Raw genomic sequence first — 21,447 nt, forward strand, 5'->3', positions numbered from 1 at the left:
ACTTCCTTGGCATGGGCTTTGTGGGTGGTTGAGTAGATTGAAAATGTGGGCAAGTTTTTCTGCTGCTCTTATGTAGATTAAGATAAATCCACCTCTAGTTTTGGCTGCCCTGTTTAATGTTGCTGCTTTGATAGACTTTGAATTCAGCAAAAGAGGTTTAAATATGTTCTTAAAGTGAATCTAAAAAAATGTAACATTAGCATCAAGAACTGGGAAGTCTTGGCCCATGAACGTTCCAGATTATCAAAGGTGCTATGGACTTTGAAGAGGCACGAACGGGACAAAACAGCTAAGAAGAAGGCACTGTCAAACAAATCCTCATTGTGACCATTTTCCATCTGGAAACCTATGTCCTCACTGCGGGAGGCTGTGTGGATCCAGAATTGGCTCCACAGTCACTTACGGACCCACTGTTAAAGACCTTATCTTGGAAGACAATCTTACTCGGCCACGAGTGATTGCCAATGAATTCAGTTGGTTTAAACTGTAACATTTTAAGACTGATGTCATTTCTACTACTGATATTTTTGTGATTTGGATCAATTAGTTATTTTTTTTGGCAGTTATTTGCAAAAGGAATATTTCGCATACGTCTAGGGAAATTCTAATTGTAATGTGTATTAGCTTGTTAATTTTTATAGATACCATGTTACAAAGTGTTAGTCATAAAATATTAATGGTTCTGTGTATATTATGTGTTTATGATGTATTTCCTGTTCTTCTGAACTACTTTCAGCATAAGTTTGAAAAGTGACATATATAAACTTGGTGATGATTGCTATTAACTAGGTGTAGGGCCTTTTTGGTGCGTCCCCTTTTCCTTTGGGTCAGATTATTCCACTCTTAGAATTCTTCGAAAGGAGAAAAAGACCTGTCTGTTTTGTTGTCCCATCTATTGTTCATGACAATTTTAGAGCCTTAATATTGTGTGACATATCCCTCCCCAAGGGATAGCTGTGTTAATCTGTTGCGCAAAATGAACAGAAGTAATTTGGGACTTTAATTACTAATTTATTATGGCATAAGCTTTCGCAGAGCAGAGTTCACTTCATCAGATGCATGGAATGTCGGAGTTAGTAGAAGAAACAAAATCTTAGCAGTGAGGTCAGAGGCAAATGCATCTTATGAAATGGACTCTGGTGCATGAACACTTATGTCCTCAAAATGTGTTAGCTCTTTAAGTGTCATGAGATCCTTTTTTTTATTTGCAGTTTTCTGTTTTGCTTTCTTTTGCTTGTGTTTTTAAACTAATTAGTATTTTAAATGATGGTTATAGCTGAGTAACAGTTTACACTTGCATAGCACTTTGGAGTCCTCAGAGTGCATTCACATATATTATCTCAAGGGTTACAGCCCTGTAAGGTAGGTCATTATTAATAGCTCCATATTGCACAGATAGAGAACAGCTGACAGAACTGCTGGTGGAAAGCCGCCTAGTGAGACCATTGTTGAGGTAATATTTAAATCTGGCACTCTCTTGTTAATGCCTCTAGGCCTGTTCGGAGAATGGAACCATAAGTAAGGGCTGCACTTGCTAATCCCATACAAACACTCTCCTCCTTACCACTTGAGGCTTGAATATCAGTGACAGTTGTATCTAGTGGTTACACAATTGGACTTTGGCTCAAATCCCCAGTCAGCTATGAAATCTATGAGCTGACTGTGATGTTCCTATATATTAGTGTATATATGGTAAGTGCTGGTTGTTTAGAGTATACATGGTAAGTAGTGAAAGAGGAGGGGGAGTGAATGGGCAATAGAATGCTTGATGATTGGCTGAATGTTTAAAATGGCTGACAGTATAAATGAAAGGATGACAGGTAAATCTGGGTGAAATGTGAGGTGGTGAATTGTGGAATCTGGGGGGAGAAGAGAAAGAGTGGATTGCTTGGTGGGGTTTAGAGAGTTGTTTACCAGGAGGGAGGTGGAGTTCGGATTAGTATTGAGTAAAACCATATGCTTATGTGCCTTAAGAAGAAATCTTGTTAATCTTGTTAGCTTTGTTATCTGTAATAAATACTTAATTTGGTTTACCAAAGGCCTGATCCTTGGCTGGGGTTTCACAGACCAGAAGGGAGGGTAAGGTAATGACCAAGGCTGAAGGGGAACTGTAACAAATGGTGGCAGCGGTGAAGAGAATAACAATACCAGTATTCAGAGTCTCTGGGAATACTAGTATTGGGACGTTACTGGTGGTTGCCTAGCAGGGGGATCTGTTGAGATCTGTGCTAGAGCGGGGAGAGAAATCATAAGAGAGAGCGGTCCGGACTGGTGGAGTCCCTGGTGGTGCCTAGAGACAGGCAGTAACCACGAGCAGGTAGGAACCTGACAGGGAGAGCCAGGGAAGGACGCCTCACACTGACCTTAGCTGGCTTATTGGTTTCCCTCATCCTATCTGTCTCACTCTGAAACTGCGGCATGAATAATAAACAACCCACTTGCACCGTCATGAGTTCCTTTAGGGAAGAAGAGTGACGGGATACAGTCAATACTCAAGTACATCTCCCCCACCCATTTTTGCAATATCTTTATGGAATAAAATGTTGTGTTTAGGTTGTAGATTCGTTTTAAGCAAGAAGAACTGTAGCCTGTGTGGGTGAGGGCAATTTTTTGGAAACTGGCAATCCTAGCAGTGTGTTTTGGAATGCAGCATAAATCTCTCTCTCATAACCCATTGTCTATTTCCAATGATTACAACAAATAGTTCATGGTTGGGAGAGAAGGAACTTTTAGCAACTGCAATCATACCCACACTACATGGGGAGGAGTTGATGGGGGGTGTCTCTCTGGTAAAACACAACTGCCTCCCCCACATTTGGTTTTAGCTAGCTAAAGGAAAAAGTTGTACCATGATGTCCCCTTAGCAGTACTAAACCTCCAAAGCCCTGGATTGGTTGTATGATGCCCACTATTTTATTTTTAAATGGTTTGTGTAAGCCACCCCGTGTGTGCACGTGTTTTAATTTGAAAGGCAGGATCTAAGTTGATAAATATTTCCTAATCAACCCAGAAAAATGCAGATGCACCATAAATTTGATTCCCCTCACCTTGCCATGCTTGTCCTACGCCCTACAAAGGTGTGCAGTGAGTGAAGTAACAGGAAGTCAGCCCTGGAAAGCAGGCAAGGGAAGGGTTACGATTTCTCTTGGCCAAGGGTATAGTCATCTGGGACTTTGGGGTGTCATAGCAAGTGACTTTTGTAGGACCAGGGTCCCAGCCAGGTCCCTATGTATGAGCCAATCAGCATGAAAAGGGAGCATGTTAGCCACTGAGAAAAGTCCTTGTCCTTTTATGCTGGTTGGAGCCAATCAGAGTGAAAGGAGGTGAGTTAGCCACTGGGAAGACTCTTCTCAGCTAACACACAGCCTCCCATCTATGCTACTTGGCTCTTAGGGACATCTGTTGTACAGTAGTGGAGTGTGGACTCGCAAGATAACAGGGAGAGCAAGAAAGAGGAGGAGCAAGAATGAGGAGGGAAAGCGGAATAATGGTGTGGTGTGACTATCACGAAGGGACCCTGCACTTCTGAATTTGCCACTGCACTGGTGCTTTTGGCCGACTCCACTCTGTTGCCTCGCAGATCGTCCAGCTTACGCTACTACTGCACACTCCAGTCTTATTGGCTTCCGTAGAGCAATTTAGAGCATGCTCCAAGCACCAGCAAGAGCACTCGCATCGTCTGCGTGCTACACAAGGCTCTAGTCTTCACTGGCTTTGCAAAACTGTTGCCATTGCTGCCTCACCTACTAAAACTTAAATGGAAGGTGGAAGACTTTACATAAATCAGAAAGAGTGTGGCTCCTTGCAGCCACCCCTCCCAGCTAAAGGGCGAGAAGGATCTCAGACAACAGGTAAACGTCAGAAAGCCGTGCGTGTTCCGACTTCCTCTATGCGTGTGCGCTTTCCCTTTAAGACGCGCTTGTTGAAGTGGGAGTCTCCCGCTTTCACACCTTGGGTGGGAAAGAGAGGTGGGACCTCTCGCGTCTGATTGACAGGCTGCCAACCTCAATGAACGTTGTGTATCCAAACAGGGGAGGGACGTCGGTCCAATCGGGAGGCGCGCGGGCACGCCGTGAAAGGTAGAGCAGCCAATGGGAAGCGAGAGATGGGCGACGGGGGATGGAAGAGGATGGAACATGTTCCAATGTGTCCAACGTGGGTTTGAGTAGGGAGAGCGACGCTTGGAGGGGCAAGAAAGTGGTTTTGCGGACGGGAAGGTGGGGTGGGGGGAGATGGTGGCTGACTGAGGGGGCGCCCCGAGAGGATCGCACTAATCGGCTTGGCTGGCAACGCTCGATCTGGGGCTGGGTTTCGGCTCATGGTAGGCGGGAGAGGGAGGTGTCGGAGGGGTCCAGGGAAAGCCAAGGGGGAAAGTTGCGGAGGCCGAGATAAAGCTCCGCTTTACCCGTGCCTGGGAAAGGTGTCTGATTCCCCGGGAGGAAAAGACAAGGAATCGGCTCGCTCAAGTAGGAAGCGGCGGCGATGCAGCCCTCGCCGCCGGCTCGCTCCTTGCAGCGTTGAAACCTCCCAGTCCCTTTTTTTGGAACGGAGGCGAGACTGAATCTACCGAGGAGGAAAAAGGCGGAGGAACTTTCAGGGGACGCTGAGTTTTTGTGGGGCTCCGACCGGGTCTTAGTAATAGCAGCAGGAGCAACAGCAACAAGGCACTCGCCTGTGGAACGGGACGCAGGACCTTCCGCCCCCCCCCTCCAACTACTGGATCCAGCTCCTTATTTATTACGCGAGACGCGATCACTGAGGAAGACTTTTAAGTTTGGCGCTGGTGCCAAGAGCTGAGAGGCTCTATCCTGCCTCTTTCTCTCTTGGTGGCACTTAAATCCAGCTCTCTGGATGAGCCAGTTCTGGGTTGCTGTCCCGCGACACCCTCCAACAAGCAAACTCAAGACCGGCCCTCAGAAACTTCAGGAGTTGCTGCAGCCTCTGTTGAGCTGCCATGGTCTAACTAATCGCCGCTGGAGGCCTAGGCACTTGGTGCAGAGATCTGGGCTTCATAATAATAATAAAATTATTGGGACTCCTTGACTTTTTTTCTTTAATATATTTTTAAAGCCTTTCGTTGGATAGCCAACTCTGTGCGTGTTTGTGTACTTTTGGTCTCTATTTCTCAACCAGGATACAAAATGGCGCTGCTGGGATGGGGAAAGTTGGGGTCCTTACTATTTTCAGATGGCTTTTGGACCTTATTCATCATTTCCCAAACGTTCCTGGGATTCGGCTGCTGTGTGGAGCGGCAGCTCTGCGACTCCAACTGTACGTGTAGTGGCGATCTTCTGGACTGCAGCAACAGAGGGTTAGAAGAGGTTCCTAAGGAATTGCCTACCTGGGCAGTCTACTTGTAAGTCTCTCATCGATAAAGTCAAAAGTCCTGTTTCCTCTTTATTCTGAAAGGATATGTTACTTTCTCATGCTTTTATTATTTTTCCCCAGCCACTCCCCCCCTTTTAAAAGCCTTTATTGAAGGGCAGTTCCTAACCCTTTTCTTCATTGCAGTGTGTGATTAATGTAATATTCCGTTTTCCCTCTATTGAGAGATCTAATTGTAGGTAGTTGCTGAGCAACAAACTACTGTGAGATCCCTTTGGGGGTAGAGAGTTCTCATATCCTTGTGGAAAGATCCCAGTGGGAATAGAGGCTGCTCGTTCCCCTTGTAGTTAGAGATGTTCAGCTGAATGAGATGTTCAGCCTTTTAAAGGGGAAGCATCAAATACTGATCTTTTAAAGGGTTTTTTTGATGCATGTGTAAAACTTTGCCAGCCAGCCTGTGGGACCTGCACTTCCTTCTAAATCTAAGTCACTTCTTTGGGCACCAGTCTGTAAACTCACAATGTAGGCAGTTTGTAACATAGTACTCGCTAAAGTTGTTGGCAGTGTTTACATTGAGATTGTTGTAGAAGTGTGAGAAAGGAGGTTTGTGATTTTAAACACACAGGCGCAAAAGCAATCTTTATTGGGGTTATTTGTGTGTGTTCATGTTTTTTTAAGACTCAGATTCGTTTGGGCTTTGAAATGTCTAGCCAGAAAGAACCTAAGAATCAAATTAATAGCGGCGTTGAACATTTTAATAGTGGCTGACAGGCTGAAGATCATAATAATAAATCTATATATATTACTTTACTGTGTCTGACCTGTAAGGGAATTAAACTCTTGCCATGGAATGTGAAAGAGATTAATAGTCCCCTTCTCTGATGATTAAAACCCCTGCTTAGGTCCCAGGAAAGACCTCATGTTGTAAATGACTGGGATTGTAAGGTTGCAATCTTAAGCACACTTACTAGCAAATAAGCCTCTAGATTGGACACAGTAGAACTTACTTCCAAGTAAACATGGATAGGATTGTACTATTGAAGAGTCTTCATCATGCACAAGATCAGAAAGTTACTAAATGTTGTATAAAAGTAAAAAAGATCCTTAAGGATTTGCACAGTGTGTATCAGTTACTATATTTCAAGCACTATGTAAATTGCTGCTGTGTTGTCTTGGTGTGTGTATGTATGTGTATAGTCTCAATAGTTCTTTAAAGAATGGCATATGCTTTTCTACAGGTATTTAAAACTAATTTTTTACAACTCCCCCCCCCTCCATCTCTGTGTGAAATTACATATCTCATGTTTCACCTTTAATTCAGTGGTGAACGTTGGAATGAAAGAGTCTGTTTGCCTCTTCAGGACAAAGAATAATCTTGCTACTTGTTCAACCCATTTCCTTGTGTTTTTTTTAGGAATTCCCTCACTCCAAAGTGAGGGAAGATCTAACATGATGAAGCTTTGGAGAGAAAAAAAGTCACAATGGTTATCAGATGTAGGCCAGTTGCCTTCCCTCTGGTTGCTGCACTCTAGGCCCTTGTTATCTCTTAGAACAGCTCCATGAGACTTTCATCGTACCAATTATTAAATGCTTAATTCATGTAGTCTTTGGAATTGGAACACAAGTGGCCAACTTGAGATTAAGGTGTTAAAATACAGATAAGTGAGCCTGTGGTGGTGCCTAACTCCACGATTTTCACTAATGTTTCCATTCAGATCCTCATAAATCCTCTTATTTGGAATTATTTTCCTTTGATTCCAGCAGCATTTACTTAAAACTAAGTGTGCTGAGGATTGCAGCCTAAGATTTGATAATACTTTCAAGCTTTCTCCAGTCAGAACATGGAAGCGTATTAAAGGTCATCTGTAAATAGGTGCTTTCCGTAAAACATATGGCTGTCTCGGTTTCTTAGAGGTAATTTTTATAAATTGTACTAGGAAAATGAATTCTTCCCACACTGTACAATGTAGTTCTGGTAGCTGGTGCCTGCTGGAGGCTTTTAGCCAGGAGCAACTTGAATTTAGAGACATAAGTGAAGTGTGGTATTCTACTTAAAGGTGTTAGAGCAGTTTAACACACATTGTATGAGAAGTGCCGGCGTTTGCTTAATAGAATAGGGTATACTTGAATCTGGAATGAAACATATAAGCAATTTCCAGATGAGAATCTGGACAAAATCATTTTCTTTGGCCACCACATTGTGGAGCAGCCTAAACATTTGTGTATATGTATTGCATACCCAAATATTCCAAAGCATGTGCCATTGTACACATGCAGAACTGGAAAAAGATGAAAAAATAACATTTGCCACTGTGGGTTTAATACCCAGGGAGACCTAAAAATGCTAATGCTAAATAGGATTCTGTTTGTCTCAGAAAAGATAATGTTGGCTGAAGTATTGACACCCCTATCTTCAATTCAAATTCTTAAATAGAATTCTATACTACTAAGATTGTACAGTGTAGGCTAAATTCTCTCTACATGATGAAGCAAAGGGGAGAGAAACATTGAATTGTGGTCTGATTGTATACCCACCGCTGAGTGCTGTGTCAGTGTGAATTTTTAATTCAGATTGATGTCATTATAATTTAGCTGTCAGTCTCCAGAGTACAATTTCTTTACCGCCACCATAATTATAACACTACCTTAAGTTATTTACAACCATGCTTTCCAGACATGTAAAACTCTGAAATATAGCATTTAAACTTTGCTGCTATAGATCTGCAAGTTGTTGATCTTCTGAGTGTGTGAAACACGAATGTGACCACTAGCTGATCATTACTTTATCTAATTTCTACAACCCACCACACTTCTTTTGGGACAGAGTTCACATCTGGAAACTGGCAGTGTTCTCTTTCTCCGGCACACATGTGCACACAGTTTTAAGAAGCTGACTAGTTCAGGGCAGCTCATGCTCCCACAAGAGGACATCTATACGACACTTTTATTGCTTTTCACACATGCCAGTGGTGTTTTGACAGTAATTGCAACACTGTTGATAATATCATGACTGATGTTAAATCTTGAGGGTTGACTTGATCAAGCTGTAAAATAGTAATAATTACTGTAGCACATGGAAGACGTTTCTGCAAGGTGAAGCTCTTGGGATTTTGTTACTTCCAGTATTCACACCATGTTCATATGAACTCCTGTATGGTCCACAGTTAGTGACTGTACTAGTAGTTGCCATGCTGTGTGTTAGAGCAATTTACAACCCTTCTGTTTACTCCTCTGGATGTTTCACAAGGATATCTGTGCAAGCTATTGCAGCAATACCAGTGATGAGTCCTGTGACATCTTGAACAGAAGACTAACTTACTGATTGACTCATATGCTTTTGTGGGCTAGAGGTCAGTTTGCCAAATGCATGAAGTGTTCAAGAAACTCTCTCTAGACCATTCCATGCATTTGACAAAAGTGGATTGTAGCCTGTGAAATGTGTTAAATCTACACATATGCACAAATTATTTATTTATTTATTATTTGATTTATATCCTGCCTTTCCTCCCAGCCCAGGGCGGCAAACAAAAGCACTAAAAATACTTTAAAACATCATAAAAACAGACCTTAAAATACATTAAAACAAAACAACTTTAAAAACATTTTTAAATTTTTTTTGAAAACATCTTAAATAAAAAGGATTAAAAAACATATTGTTTAGGGGAAAAAAGGTTTTAAAAAAACATTAAAAAGCAATTCCAACACAGATGCAGACTGGGATAAGTCTCAACTTAAAAGGCTTGTTGAAAGAGGAAAGTCTTCAATAGGAATAATCACATACAGCCATTCTAAGGCTTTTGACATGTGGCTGTATTAATACTAGCTGTGTTCCACTAGAGATTAGTAAATTTGGGGGCTTGTCCATCAAGCAATTTTACTGAATTATGCAGTGTTTAGAGTGGTGTTGCATCAGTGGGGAGGAGAACCTGGCTGGGAGTCCAGAGTCTGTGAGTTAAAATCCCCACTCGTGTCTCCTGGGTGTCAAGGGCCAGCTAAAGATCACCCCCACAGTGAGTGGCGCAGGGGTTACGTGCCCTGCCACCTGTGCAGCCGTGGGCAAACTGCATAGTCCCAAGGAGCCCAGTTGCCCCCCAACTGGCAGTTGTGGACAAGGAAGGGGCTGGCTTGTGCAGCTGTGGCAAGCTGAGCAGGCGCTAGTCAGCTGGGGAGGACTAGCCTCAGAGGGAGGCAATGGTAAACCCCCTCTGAATACCGCTTACCATGAAAACCCTATTCATAGGGTCACCATAAGTCGGGATCGACTTGAAGACAGTCCATTTCCATTTTGCATCTTCTAAAACATCACACTTAAAAGTGAATTGCATGTGAAATACTAAACAGGGTAGTCAACATGGTGCCTTCCGAATGTTTTGGGCTACAGCTTTTGTCTTTCCTAATCACTGGCATGCTGGCTGGGGATGACTGGGAATTAGAATCCATAGCATCAGGAGAGCACCACATTGGCTAGCCCTGTATTAGTACATGAACTAGAAGGGACCACATTATATTCCCGCTTTTTGAAAGTCAGTAGTATGTTTGAATCCTCTTTATGGATTTCCATTAACTGCTTGGTCCATATAACATGAATATAAACACACACCTTTCTTGAAAGGAAATTGAACTGGGAGATGAAGGGAAAGTTGTGTAAATCAGAATGGTTCTTGTGTTTTGTTTTCATTTCAGCTTGATAAACAATTTGAAATACTCATGTTTTTTAAAAGCTGGGAGTGGTTTTGCATCTAAGAGATGGATTTTGACATAACATTACCTCCTCTCAAATAGATTTTTGTTAGAGCTTTATTTTCTCTCTTGTCTTTGCAGATGACAACATATCCTTGTCACCTTTCACATTTACAAGAGTCCTCTGAGGCTAATAATGAAAAATAGGAGTTTTTCAGCCGGATATAGAGCACTGTAAGGGATTTTAACCTTGGTCTCCTAGATCCACCAGGAATGTTATGACCATTGTTCAGAGATGACCATATGGCTGTGAATCCAGACTCTTATTTAAAAGTTTTATGGAGTAGACATTCCAACATGATGATTTTGCACATGTGCATATGTGGGATTTGGCCCCATTCACAGCCATGCCCGGAGTACAGTTCATTAAACTCGAACAGGCCTTAAATAAAACACAGATAAGCCTCAAGGCTATAGGTTTCTTTTAAACCACCTGACACTATTTGGAAAGGAGCATCTTTTTTTGCGGGGAGGGGATGCTTATGAACTTTGTAAGTAGGCTGTTCTTCCTGTTCTTGAGAGCCTATAGTATAATCCTAAGCACATTTACTACTAGGGAGTGAGCAACATTAAACTCAGTAGGAATAGCTTCTGAGAAAACAAGCATGAGATTGTGCTATTAAGTCTCCATTCTGTGAATGAAAGATCAGTTTTATTTATTTACTGAATTTCTAACCCACCCTGCCCTTCAGCCCTGGGCAGATAGCAACAGCTTGAGATATATATCAGCCCTATAAAATTTCCTATAAATGCAGATAAAATAAATGCAAGAAAACATCCTTATCCCTGAAAGATTGCTAATAATACTTTAAACAAATAGTGTTGCTGCAGGCTCATGGAATTAACGTGGACATTTTTATGTTTTGTAAATACTAGCAAACGCTTTCAGTGTTAGTATTGTATCTTATGAACTTACTTGATGGTTGTGGTGTTGCCAAGACCTCCCAGAGAGTTTTAGGGGGGAGGGAGGGAGGGGGGGAGGGAGGGAGGGAGGGGGGGAGGGAGGGAGGGAGGGAGAGAGAGAGAGGGAGAGAGAGATTTTTTTTTTCATGGGGAGAAGGATGGAATATAATAACTTCTGGCAAACATGTGCAGGGAAATGTACTTTTAAAAACAGAGCATATAGGGAAATTGTACTCAGCACCTGGGAAAGGACTGTGTCCTTTTTTCTGTGCATTTATTTCTGTGTAGTTTGCTTTGCATTCAAACTTAATGTGGTTTTGAACAACTGGGTATCGTGTGGAGTGGCTGGGGAGGAGAGACAACAGCTCTTGTGGTGTGTGTGTGTTGGGCAATGTAATGGAGGATGTCAACCTAGTAAGCAGTCTGTGCCCCCCCCCATTTCTTGATGCCTGGCTTTGAAGTTAAGATAGACTTCAAAAGATATAAAATGTCTGTAGCATGATTTACTTGAGAACATTATCTGTGGTGTAAAACTTGACTGCAGAGCAGAGGAAACAGAATGCTTGCTGCCAACAGATGCCAGGTGCAAAGTGTGGAGAACATCAAAATGGGAATTACAGGTCCAACTCCCCCCTCCCACACACATTTTTTTAAATGGTAAAAATTCCCCTTTCTCTTGCTCACTTAAGATTCATAGAAAGATCAACGTCTTCCTAAAAAAGGGGTAGGGGGTGAACAGATGGAGAGAAACTCGATAGAAAATATTTTGAAGCTGACCCATTAGTAGTCCTGTTGCACCTCACTGGCCTCAGCACTTCGGATTTATTCACATATATGATAGCAGCATAGGAAGAGCCTGCCACCCAGTCCAGCATTCCTTTTTCCCATAGTGGCCAACCAGATGCTTATGAGAAGACCATAAGCAGGACCTGAGGGCAAAAGCCCTCTTCTCCTGTTATACCTTAGCATGAGATATTTGGATGAGGCATGCCTCTGATCTCGGAGGTAGTATATCACCATCCCGACTAGTAAACATTGAGAGCCTCATCCTCCATGAGTTTGTCTCTTCTTTTTAAAGCTGTCCAAGTTGGTGGCTCTCGCCACATCTTATGGTAGTGAATTCCATAAGTTTGATTAGGTACCATGTGAGGAAGTGCTTCCTGAATCTCCTGCTTTCCACTTTCATGGTGTGATCCCAGGTTTTAATATTGAGAGAAAATTCTCTGTCCATGTGCTCATAACATTATGAGAATGGGAGGAAGACTTTTCTCTGTCCACCTTGTCCACCCATGCAACATTTTATAAGCACTGCCCCCACAACTAGAAATCCCTGAACTTTTCATCATAGAGGAGTTGCTCCAGCCCCGTGATAATTTTGGTTACTCTTTCCTAGCTCTGCAGCATCCTGTTCTGGGATGTGGGGAACAGAACGGTACACGGTATTCCAAGTGTGGTTGCAACATATTAAGATATTGGAAGTTTTGTTTTGGATCCGTTTCAAATAGTCCTTACCATGAGATCTTTTTTCACAGCTTCCATGCACCAACTTGAGATTTTCATTCTGTTGTATGCTATGATCCCAACATCTCATTCTTAAGTTGGTTGCCACCAGCTCGCTTTATACTAACACTGAACTGCATTTGCCATTTCAATGCCTTTTCACTGTGTTCTAGAGCCCTTTGCAATTCCTCCTTTTTTACTACCCCTAATAAGTGGGTAATATCAGCAAACATGGCCATCTCATTGCTCACCCCAATTCTAGATAATTTATGAACAAGTTAAAAAATACTGGTCCCAATACATATGCTTTGAAAACCTCATTTTGTATGTCCCTCCATTGTGAGAACTGTCCATATATTCCTATTCGCTGCTTGCTTTTCTTTAATCAGTTAGTGATCTATAAGAGGATCTGACATCTTATTCCATGACTACTATATTTGCTCAGGTCCAGAGGTTTGTGAAATGTCCAGGTAAGTTCTACTAGGTCACCCTTTCCATATGCTTGTTGACACACGAAGGAGAACTAAAACAGGTGTGGGGAACCTGTAGCCATCCAGATGTTGCTGAACTACCATCATCCTAGGCCATTGGCTATGTTTGCTGAGACTGATGGGAGTTGTAGTTCAGTAACATCTGGAGAACCTGTACTAAAAGAACAGCAAGACAAGATTTAACCGTTGCTGAAGCCATGTTGGTGCTTTCTCAGCAAGACATATTGTTCCATATGCTTGATAATTTTCAGGGTGTACATGTTCCCCCATACATTATGATCTGTAGCAGGAACAAAGGAGAGTGAAGCCATTGACCCAATTTGCTTCTCCTCTCTACCTGTCCCTTGCAAATCTTCCACCATGTCAATTAAATTGGCCCCTACCTAATCTCTGTTGGGGAGCTTGGGTTGTGGTAATTTTTTTCCTGTGAAAAGTTAAACCATTATGGGAGAAAAGAAGAGTTGCTCTTCTATTTTGACCTCAGTAGCAGCTGATGTATGGGCAAGGAAGGGTGAAGTGTGCATATGCTCATGCTTGTGTCCAGAGACGTTAAGACATCTATGTTAACTGCATATGTAGAAATGCTACATTCCTGAGTGTGACTTACGGGTCAACTTAAAATTGCCCCCTTCAAAAGGCAAAATATCCCTGTAGAATTCGGAAAACTAGATGCAAGATGTTTAACTCCATATAAATTCAGTCTTTGTCTAACGTTATACTGTAATCTTGGATCAAAATAGAATGACTTCAGAACTGGTGTAAGAGTATGGCAGGTCTTTATGGGCTGTTTACAACCTCTCTGCAGATTAAAGTAGTGTGTTTTTTGTTGTAGCATCAGAATGTTGGACTTGGAGGAGTAGGACTAAGGAGGCCTGGATTCAAATCCTTGCTCAGTCATGAAGCTTATTGGGTGATCAGTTTATAATGTTTTGAATTACTGTGCTTTGAGTTGAACTCCATTTTTATTTTTTTATTTTTTTGTTTTCATTTGAGGTGGGAAACCTGTGGCCAGATGTTGTTGGACTCCAACTTAATCAGCACCAGGCCATGCAGCCAAGGGCCAGGTATAATGGGTGTTGTGGCCCTCCAGATCTTGTTGAACTAGAGGTTCCACATCCCTGCTTTACTGATATGTTACTACATTTTTAATGTGAACTGTATGTTTTTCAGTAGACCCGCTGAAATAAATAGAAAGTAAATTGATTTCTTTGGATCTGCACAGAGTATAACTGATGTTGGGTATTGGCTTTTGAATTCAACTTCGTTGGAAAAGAAGTGTACAAACATTTAAATCAAATCTTCAATGAGAAATTTGATCTTTCTCAAGCTAACCTGCTTTATAGGGTTCTTGTGATGATAAAATGTCTGCAGGTACAGTGTTCTGAATGTGTTGGAGTAAAGTCAGGATGAGAATGTGATAAAGAAAGCACTTAATTTTTTTTTGTTTTAAAGTATTTTTTATAAAAATGTAATTGTTGATTAACTTCTGACTTAAAGATTTGGCCAGTAAACACTAGGTAGCTTTGGTCTCTCTGGTTCATAGGGTTTTTTGGTTAAGCAAGTAAAAACTGATGTGCTTTCAGACCAGCAAAAAAAACAGAAGTGCCCATTGAGCATCAGCTGTTCTATAGATGACAAAAGCTTTTGTGGACTACATTCTAGTCTGTTAGCAGTTCCTTTTGATTAAGACATGACATTCTTAGGGATGCTGAAGCTTTTTAAACACATTTTAAAGAACGTCTTATTAATTAGCCTAGCTTCGGATACTGGTGCTACCAGTAGGTGCTTAGGCAGGCAGCTTTGGGTCTCTGATGAAAGACTTTTTTTTACAACTCTTAAAATGGGAGATGCCTTTTTGGGGGGCTGGAAGAAGAACAAAATGCCAAAGCTGATGCCAGTAAAGAAGTGCATGTGGTTTTTTTTTTCTTTCCTAGTGTGCTTTGAGCGGCTCACTCAAGCTTGGCAATTATGGCTTCATACCCCTAAATCCTATTCAGTATCGCTGAACAAATGGAATGGAACAGAGAATGAGCTGTAATCTCCAAAGACTGGCTTGTTGCATAGCTCAGCAGGACTAAGGAGAGCATATAGATTTCTGTTCCCCTCAGTACACTCATCCATGCTTCCTACTGAAAACATTTCCCGCCTCTTTAATTTTAGCACTGATCAGTTAACGCCCTTCAGCAAGCACTCTGAACCTGTGGTCCTGCTGCCCGTTGTTCCACATCTGGGTCTGTTTGTATTGAATGCTATAGCCATATTCTTCTTGAATTGTATGGTTTTGCAGTCTAAAAGAACCATACAGCCCTGTGAATTGAACAGATTCTTTTTTTTAAAAAAAAATCCAATTGAAAGGCATTGCAGCCTGGCTTTGAGCATGTTTACCCAGAGGCAAGCCCCACTGAGTTCAAAGAGACTTACTTCCTTGTATGTGTTCTTAAGACTGCACATTAGAGAGGCCATTTCACACACTTCCTCTTGAGGCAGTAAGTTCTCTAGGACTTGTATTGATCTGATTCTCTCCCCCTCCCCCACAATTCATGGGTAACTGTTGTTCATATGGGAGCCATTCACATAATCAGAAGTTAACATGTCTGAATGGATGTGGTGAGCTTATTGTGTGAGCTGTTCACTTGTCCATATAAGTGGACCAGTGTTGTTACTGGTTCAGTGGAGTTACTTCTGTCTTTCACAGGCCTCTTTCTTCTGTGAAGTTGGGGGCCTTAATTTCTCCTAACCTTTGAAGAGAACAAGAGCTAGAGGTGAAGCCGTCTTAGGGTTATAGCCGACTAGATCATTTTGTGTCCAAAACGAGTTCTATGAGCGCAGTAGAACTTCTCCCTCCACCCTGTGCAGGAGGAAGGTTGGAGGAACCCCCAGAGCAGATTTGGGGATGGGTGTGAAGAGGGAGGTGATGTTCTGTTGCGCTCATGGAAGTTTTCCCTTAGTTACAGTCAGGGATGTTTGAATAGAGTTTTCACCACCCCTTGATTTAGAGGGCAGGTAAACATACTGGTGTAAACACCAGGCAGTAGGAAAAGGTACTGCCGTGGTAATTTTGAGAACCCTTGCCCATAAACCTTTAAGAACCTGAGCAGAGCCCTGCTGGATCAGACCAAAAGCTCTTTAGTCTGGCATCCTGTTCTCATAGTGGCCAACCAAATGCCTATGGGAAGCCCACAAGGAGGCCACATCAGTGCAATAGCATTCATCTGCTTGTGATCCTCAGCAACAAATTACTGTTTATCTTCCTATAATCTCCTGGCAGTGAAGTCAGAAACTGGGGTTTGTAAATACCCACTATTTTTAAGAAGCTGTAAAAGATGTGCAAGTGCTGAGAATGCTTGAATTTCTGCAAATCCTCAGTTTTCTGAGTAGTAGTGAAAACTGAGAATGGCACTCTGCCGGTCTTTCAGACAGTGGGTTTAATTAAACAAGAATACATCAGTAACTTGTGTAAGTTATATTATACTTGTTCCTAGGATGTCTGGTTTTGATTACAGCTTAAGTGTGCAGCTGTGGCTCAATAGCATGCATAATAATAGGTGTACATGTCACTATTATTTCAGTGAAAATGCTGATAAGTAAACCATACTAAGCATATTCCTTTCATGGTAGCCAAGCTGTACCCAATAACATAGATGACTGCACCTGCATTTTGTATTTGTGAGAATGTATGGAGTATACATTTCAAGTTGTAGTTTTTTGTGCAACACATACTTCGGTTCATGCTACAGGACTACACCTTCCTCCTCTCCCCTTGCAGCGCTCTGTGTCCTCAAAATCTGCTCCAGGGGGTTGATGGACCTTCCAGAGCAGATCTTTGGGGCACATGGAGATGTCCACTCACACAGTGTTGGCTTCTGCCCGCAGCACTTTAAATCTTTGTTCTAGTCACCTGTATGAGAGCCGTTTTCCTCCCTCAAACCTGTTTGTCATTCAGGAGAAGTCCTATATTATGCCCTTTAACTTTACTTCCACTGTAATTCAGTCCTCAGTACACAACCAGTAGTTTCCCCAAGTTTTGTAGTGATAATTTGTGACACTTGTTGACATCTGCTGGGGATCACTGGTGTGGGAGGGAACCGCTGAACCTATCTGGGGAGGCTTAATAAGTGCAGTTCTCTAGAACTTACTGGAAAAATCCCTTCAACAGAACATACTTCCATTCAAAATTTGCAAAGGCATGTCCTTGGGGTTATTGATGTTTTCATTGTATGCATCTTGTTCCTTTTATATGAACCTGTATTTAAATCACACTTGTACATTCAGCTTCCTTAATATTAAGGCTGAAAGCTTTTTCTCCCATCTATGTATATGCGTCAGTCAGCACTAAGATGCATTTTTAGCGGGATATTTTGTTTTAATTAGCAAGGTCGCTTGTCATTTGAGTGCACGTGTGCTTTGCTGCCTTCTTTCAGCTCCATTTGCAGGTTTTGGTGTGCTTTGCTTTGCCGTTCCCCAGAGACCATGCTTTAAATGAATCCCTTGCTGCAGTAGATATGCTTTGCTTGGATCTTAGGACCTAGGGCCAGCCTGTTGTAGCCAGATACAGAGTTTTGAAAGCACCCCCCTCCACCTGGTAGCATGCCAGTGCTCTCTTCTACAGATTATCAGCAATTTTGAAAGAACAGTTACTTATGCCTCAATTTGTGGTGGTCTCTGGAAAGCTGTAGTTGACGCTTTCTGAAGTGTCTCTCACATGGAAGGGCTTCAGGACCCCAGAATGAAATCCTTGGGATCTCTCTGAAGTCTTTAATTGTGCTTGGCTTTTCCTCCCCACAGTGATTGCAATTTGAAATGCAAGGGCCCACATACAAAGGGAGCCACAGCTCAATAGAACCCTGTTAATATTCAGAACCATTTACAAAGGGGGAAATTTGAAAGGCGGAGAATGAATGGGCTTGGGCGATAGGGAGTTGGGGGAGGAGTGGGGGGGAAAGAAGCGTTTGCAGGGTAAGAAAATAACCTTCTCTGTAGGTTGCTGAGAAATGAATCCTCCTCACACTTAACAAACACCATCTATTGGGTTGTAGTCAACTAAATCCTACTCAGAGTAGACCCATTGGAATTAGTGAACCTAAGTTAGTCATGTCTACTCAGAGTAGGACTAGCACTGAATATCAGCCATAATGTTTCTGGTTAAATTTGTTAGTTTCACCATGTTCAGTACTCCTAAGGGGAGTTTTTGTTTTCTAAAAATTGTTTTTTTCGCAGTTGATGGTCCTTTCTCCAAACTTTCTTTACATTGGAGTAAATATTCTTGAAAAGTATGCTTTAGTCATGATGGCTATAAATTGGATAAAATCCTGTGTTGCGCGGTTTGTAGTCCCTCGCACCCCACTGGTCTCCCAACCTTGCAGAGCGGGTTTTGAGGGTGTGTGGGGAGATCACCCGTGGTAGTGGGGAGAGCATGAAGGCTTGTTTTATGAGTGGAAGTTGATTTCAGTTGTGCACAGACTGAATTGGATACAACTCTGTTACCTGAGAGGTATGCTTCTGAACACGTCACTTGGGAGTCCGTGATGTTCTGCTTATGTCCTGTTTATGGTCTTCCCATAGGCATCTGGTTGGTTACTGTGAGAACAGGAGGCTGGTCTACTGTAGATGAGCTTTTGGTCTAGCCCAGCAGAGCACTTATATTCTTAGGCTTAGAAATATTAAAAAATACCTGATCTACAAATAGGAGAGCTGCCTCAATGTTTCTTTTCCTCTTCCCTCTCAATTCCTATTTCCTTTTATGTTGTGTCTGTTAGATTGTGAGCCTGTGGGCAGGGACAGTGTTATTTTTTTATATATGTACAGTGCTTAGGTTGTTCATGATTATTAAATAACGTTGTTGTTACGTGCCTTCAAGTCAATTACGACTTATGGCGACCTTATGAATCAGCAACTGTTCAGATTGTGTAAGTTCAGGTCTGTGGGTTCCTTTATGGAATCAATTCATCTCTTGTTTGGCCTTCTTCTTTTTCTACTCCCTTCTGTTTTCCCCAGCATTATTATCTTTTCTAGTGAATCATATCGTCTCATGATGTGTCTGAAATATGATCACCTCAGTTTCACCATTTTAGCTTCTAGTGATAGTTCTGGCTTAATTTGTTCTGACACCCAACTATTTGTCTTTTTCGCAGTCCATCGTATGCGCAAAGCTCTCCTCCGACACCACATTTCAAATGAGTTGATTTTTCTCTTCTCTGCTTTTTTCACTGTCCAACTTTCATATCCGTACATAGAGATCGGCAATACCATGGTCTGAATGATCCTGACTTTAGTGTTCAGTGATACATCTTTGCATTTGAGGACCTTCTCTAGTTCTCTCATAGTTGCCATAATAATACCATAATTAGAAATATAATAATAGAATTATAATACAAAGCTAAACAGATTTCAAGGAAACATGGGAATTGTAGAGGTCTCTGTTAAAGATCCACCACTCCTGGGTTCCTTGAAGGGTGGAGAAAAAGTGAATAAGGCTGGTTCATTTTTTTCTTAGGTATTTTGCATCATTATTAGAAAAATGGCTCCCAAATTGTTTGGGGATTTTATTTTTTCTTACAGTATAATTTATTTATATATATTAATGTAAATTGCTGGGTGATCTTTTAGGTAGCAAGCGACTAATAAATTTAATAAATCATCATTATCAAAGGCTGCAAATCTGACCTAAAGCTGTATCACAGCTACTTTTTTGGGAAAAGGGAAAAGTGCAGAGAGAGAGAGACAGACACACAGATGGAGATAAAGAAAACAAAAATAAAAGGAAACAATTTGAAATTGGAGCATTGTATTACAAGTTGGCCCTCTTTTCTTTCTTCCTTTCTCATCTCCTGTGGTAAGAATGGCTTCCAGGAGTCCAGGTAGGAAATCTATCCAAAAGTTGGCTGCTTCTAACTTTAGCCCACAAATGAATTACAGATGTGCTAGTCTATGCTTTTGCAGGATAGTACCTTTTTGTGGGCTTATTTGCAAAACTGGGTTAGAGGTGGCTCCTGAGCACAGGAAAGGTGAAGGCTGTTTGTTTTCGTGTGCCTCTTTGTCCTTCTCTGTAGAGTCCAGGGGCTGGTTGGATAATTCCTCTGCCTTGGCTGTCACTTTAAAAACTGCAGTAGTATAATCACCCCCAATGCTATTGTGAGGATGAATGAGATGAACTCCGTCCCCCTTTCCGGTGCATGTTAGAATTTTACAGCCTGCCTTGTCCCTTAACAGAACCAATACATTGTTTGTAACTGTGATTCAGCAAAAAACCTCTTAAAGAAGTCATTTGAACACCTTTTAGAAAAACACTCGTAACAGTTCTAGGAAGTGCGCACTACATATCTATTGTGGTAATGGCTCTCTAGACTTGTGTGAGGCTGTCATGATGGTTTTGAGCTCAGGCTCTGATGCATCTCGCTCTGGATGGCCCACAACAGAGCTGTGAAAATGAAGACTGTCTTCTACAATTGAGATCTTACATGGAATGCTTTTGGGCAGGTGACTACCAGGGAAAATTGAAAGCATTACCTGTGGGCATGTGGGTATGTTTTTAACAGGAATGGTAGTTATGATCAAAGACTACTGACAATTCATGGTGCATATGGTGCTTTATGCCAACAGTGGTGTGTGACTGACGTCTTTTGTGTAATAGAAATACTCTCCCATGCACAGTGCTCAGTTGTGGATCGATACTTTCCCAAAAGGGACTGATGTTGTTGTCAACTACTGCCAGTGTTGTAGCTCCTGTAAACCCTTTTTAGTATAGAAAGTCTGTGACTGAAAGGTCCAAGGCCTCTCATTTATTTTTAGCAATTAACAGTGTGTCACTGGCCTCTCTGTAATCATCTGGAGCAGATTCATAAGGTAGTGGAGTGAACAGGAGTTTATCTATTTCTGCTGCTTACAGAGTAATGAAAGGAAGAGGGGGTAAAAAGGGTGAGTTGTTGCTCTAAGCGGTTTGGAGTCTAAATTTTGACAGTAGGAAGATAACAAAGGGGGGATAGGACTGCTAGAGGCAAGGTGTGAATGCTACTAATTGACAAGTACTGTTGGTTCAAATTGTAAAAGCTAATACAAGAACTGCCATCACTGTATGAAAATCTTGCTCCTGTGAATCGACGTAAGTTTTTTTCTTTCTGAATCTGCATGTCTCCACAGTCTCTACAGCAGGGGTTGTTAACCTCTGGCCCTCCAGATGTTGCTGGACTGCAACTCCCATCATCCCTGACCATTGGGAGTAAGAGGCCAAACACATTTGTAGTGCCACTATGACAGCCTTCCTCAACCTGATGTTTTGGACTACAGCTCTCATTAGCCCCAGCCGGCATGTGCAATGATCAGGCATAATGGGAGTTCTAATCCAAAGCATAAAGACAGCTCTGAGAGCACTTGATTAAGAAGAATGCTGCAGCATTTGTCTTCTGGGACTATTGTGATCAGGCTGCTCTGACTGTGCTCTATCGGGGGTAGGGGGTGGGCATTTGTGCACCAGTAACTAACCCCCGCTCAG

General features: G+C 42.0%; 1 protein-coding gene across 2 annotated transcripts in view; it reads left to right on the forward strand.

The window, feature by feature from the left end:
* Nucleotides 1-4,121: 4,121 nt before the first annotated feature.
* LRIG1 (leucine rich repeats and immunoglobulin like domains 1) overlaps nt 4,122-21,447 on the forward strand; it is a 170,276-nt gene continuing 152,950 nt past the window's right edge. For both annotated transcript variants that reach the window (XR_009761538.1, XM_061618693.1), the window contains exon 1: nt 4,122-5,356. Coding sequence is in view for 1 of the 2 variants with exons in the window: in XM_061618693.1 (XP_061474677.1) it covers nt 5,142-5,356 (215 nt within the window). In the remaining variant the exon portion in view is untranslated. The remainder of the gene's footprint in view (nt 5,357-21,447) is intronic.

Source organism: Rhineura floridana, chromosome 3 (assembly GCF_030035675.1).
Source record: "Rhineura floridana isolate rRhiFlo1 chromosome 3, rRhiFlo1.hap2, whole genome shotgun sequence".
NCBI classification, from domain to species: Eukaryota; Metazoa; Chordata; class Lepidosauria; order Squamata; family Rhineuridae; genus Rhineura; species Rhineura floridana.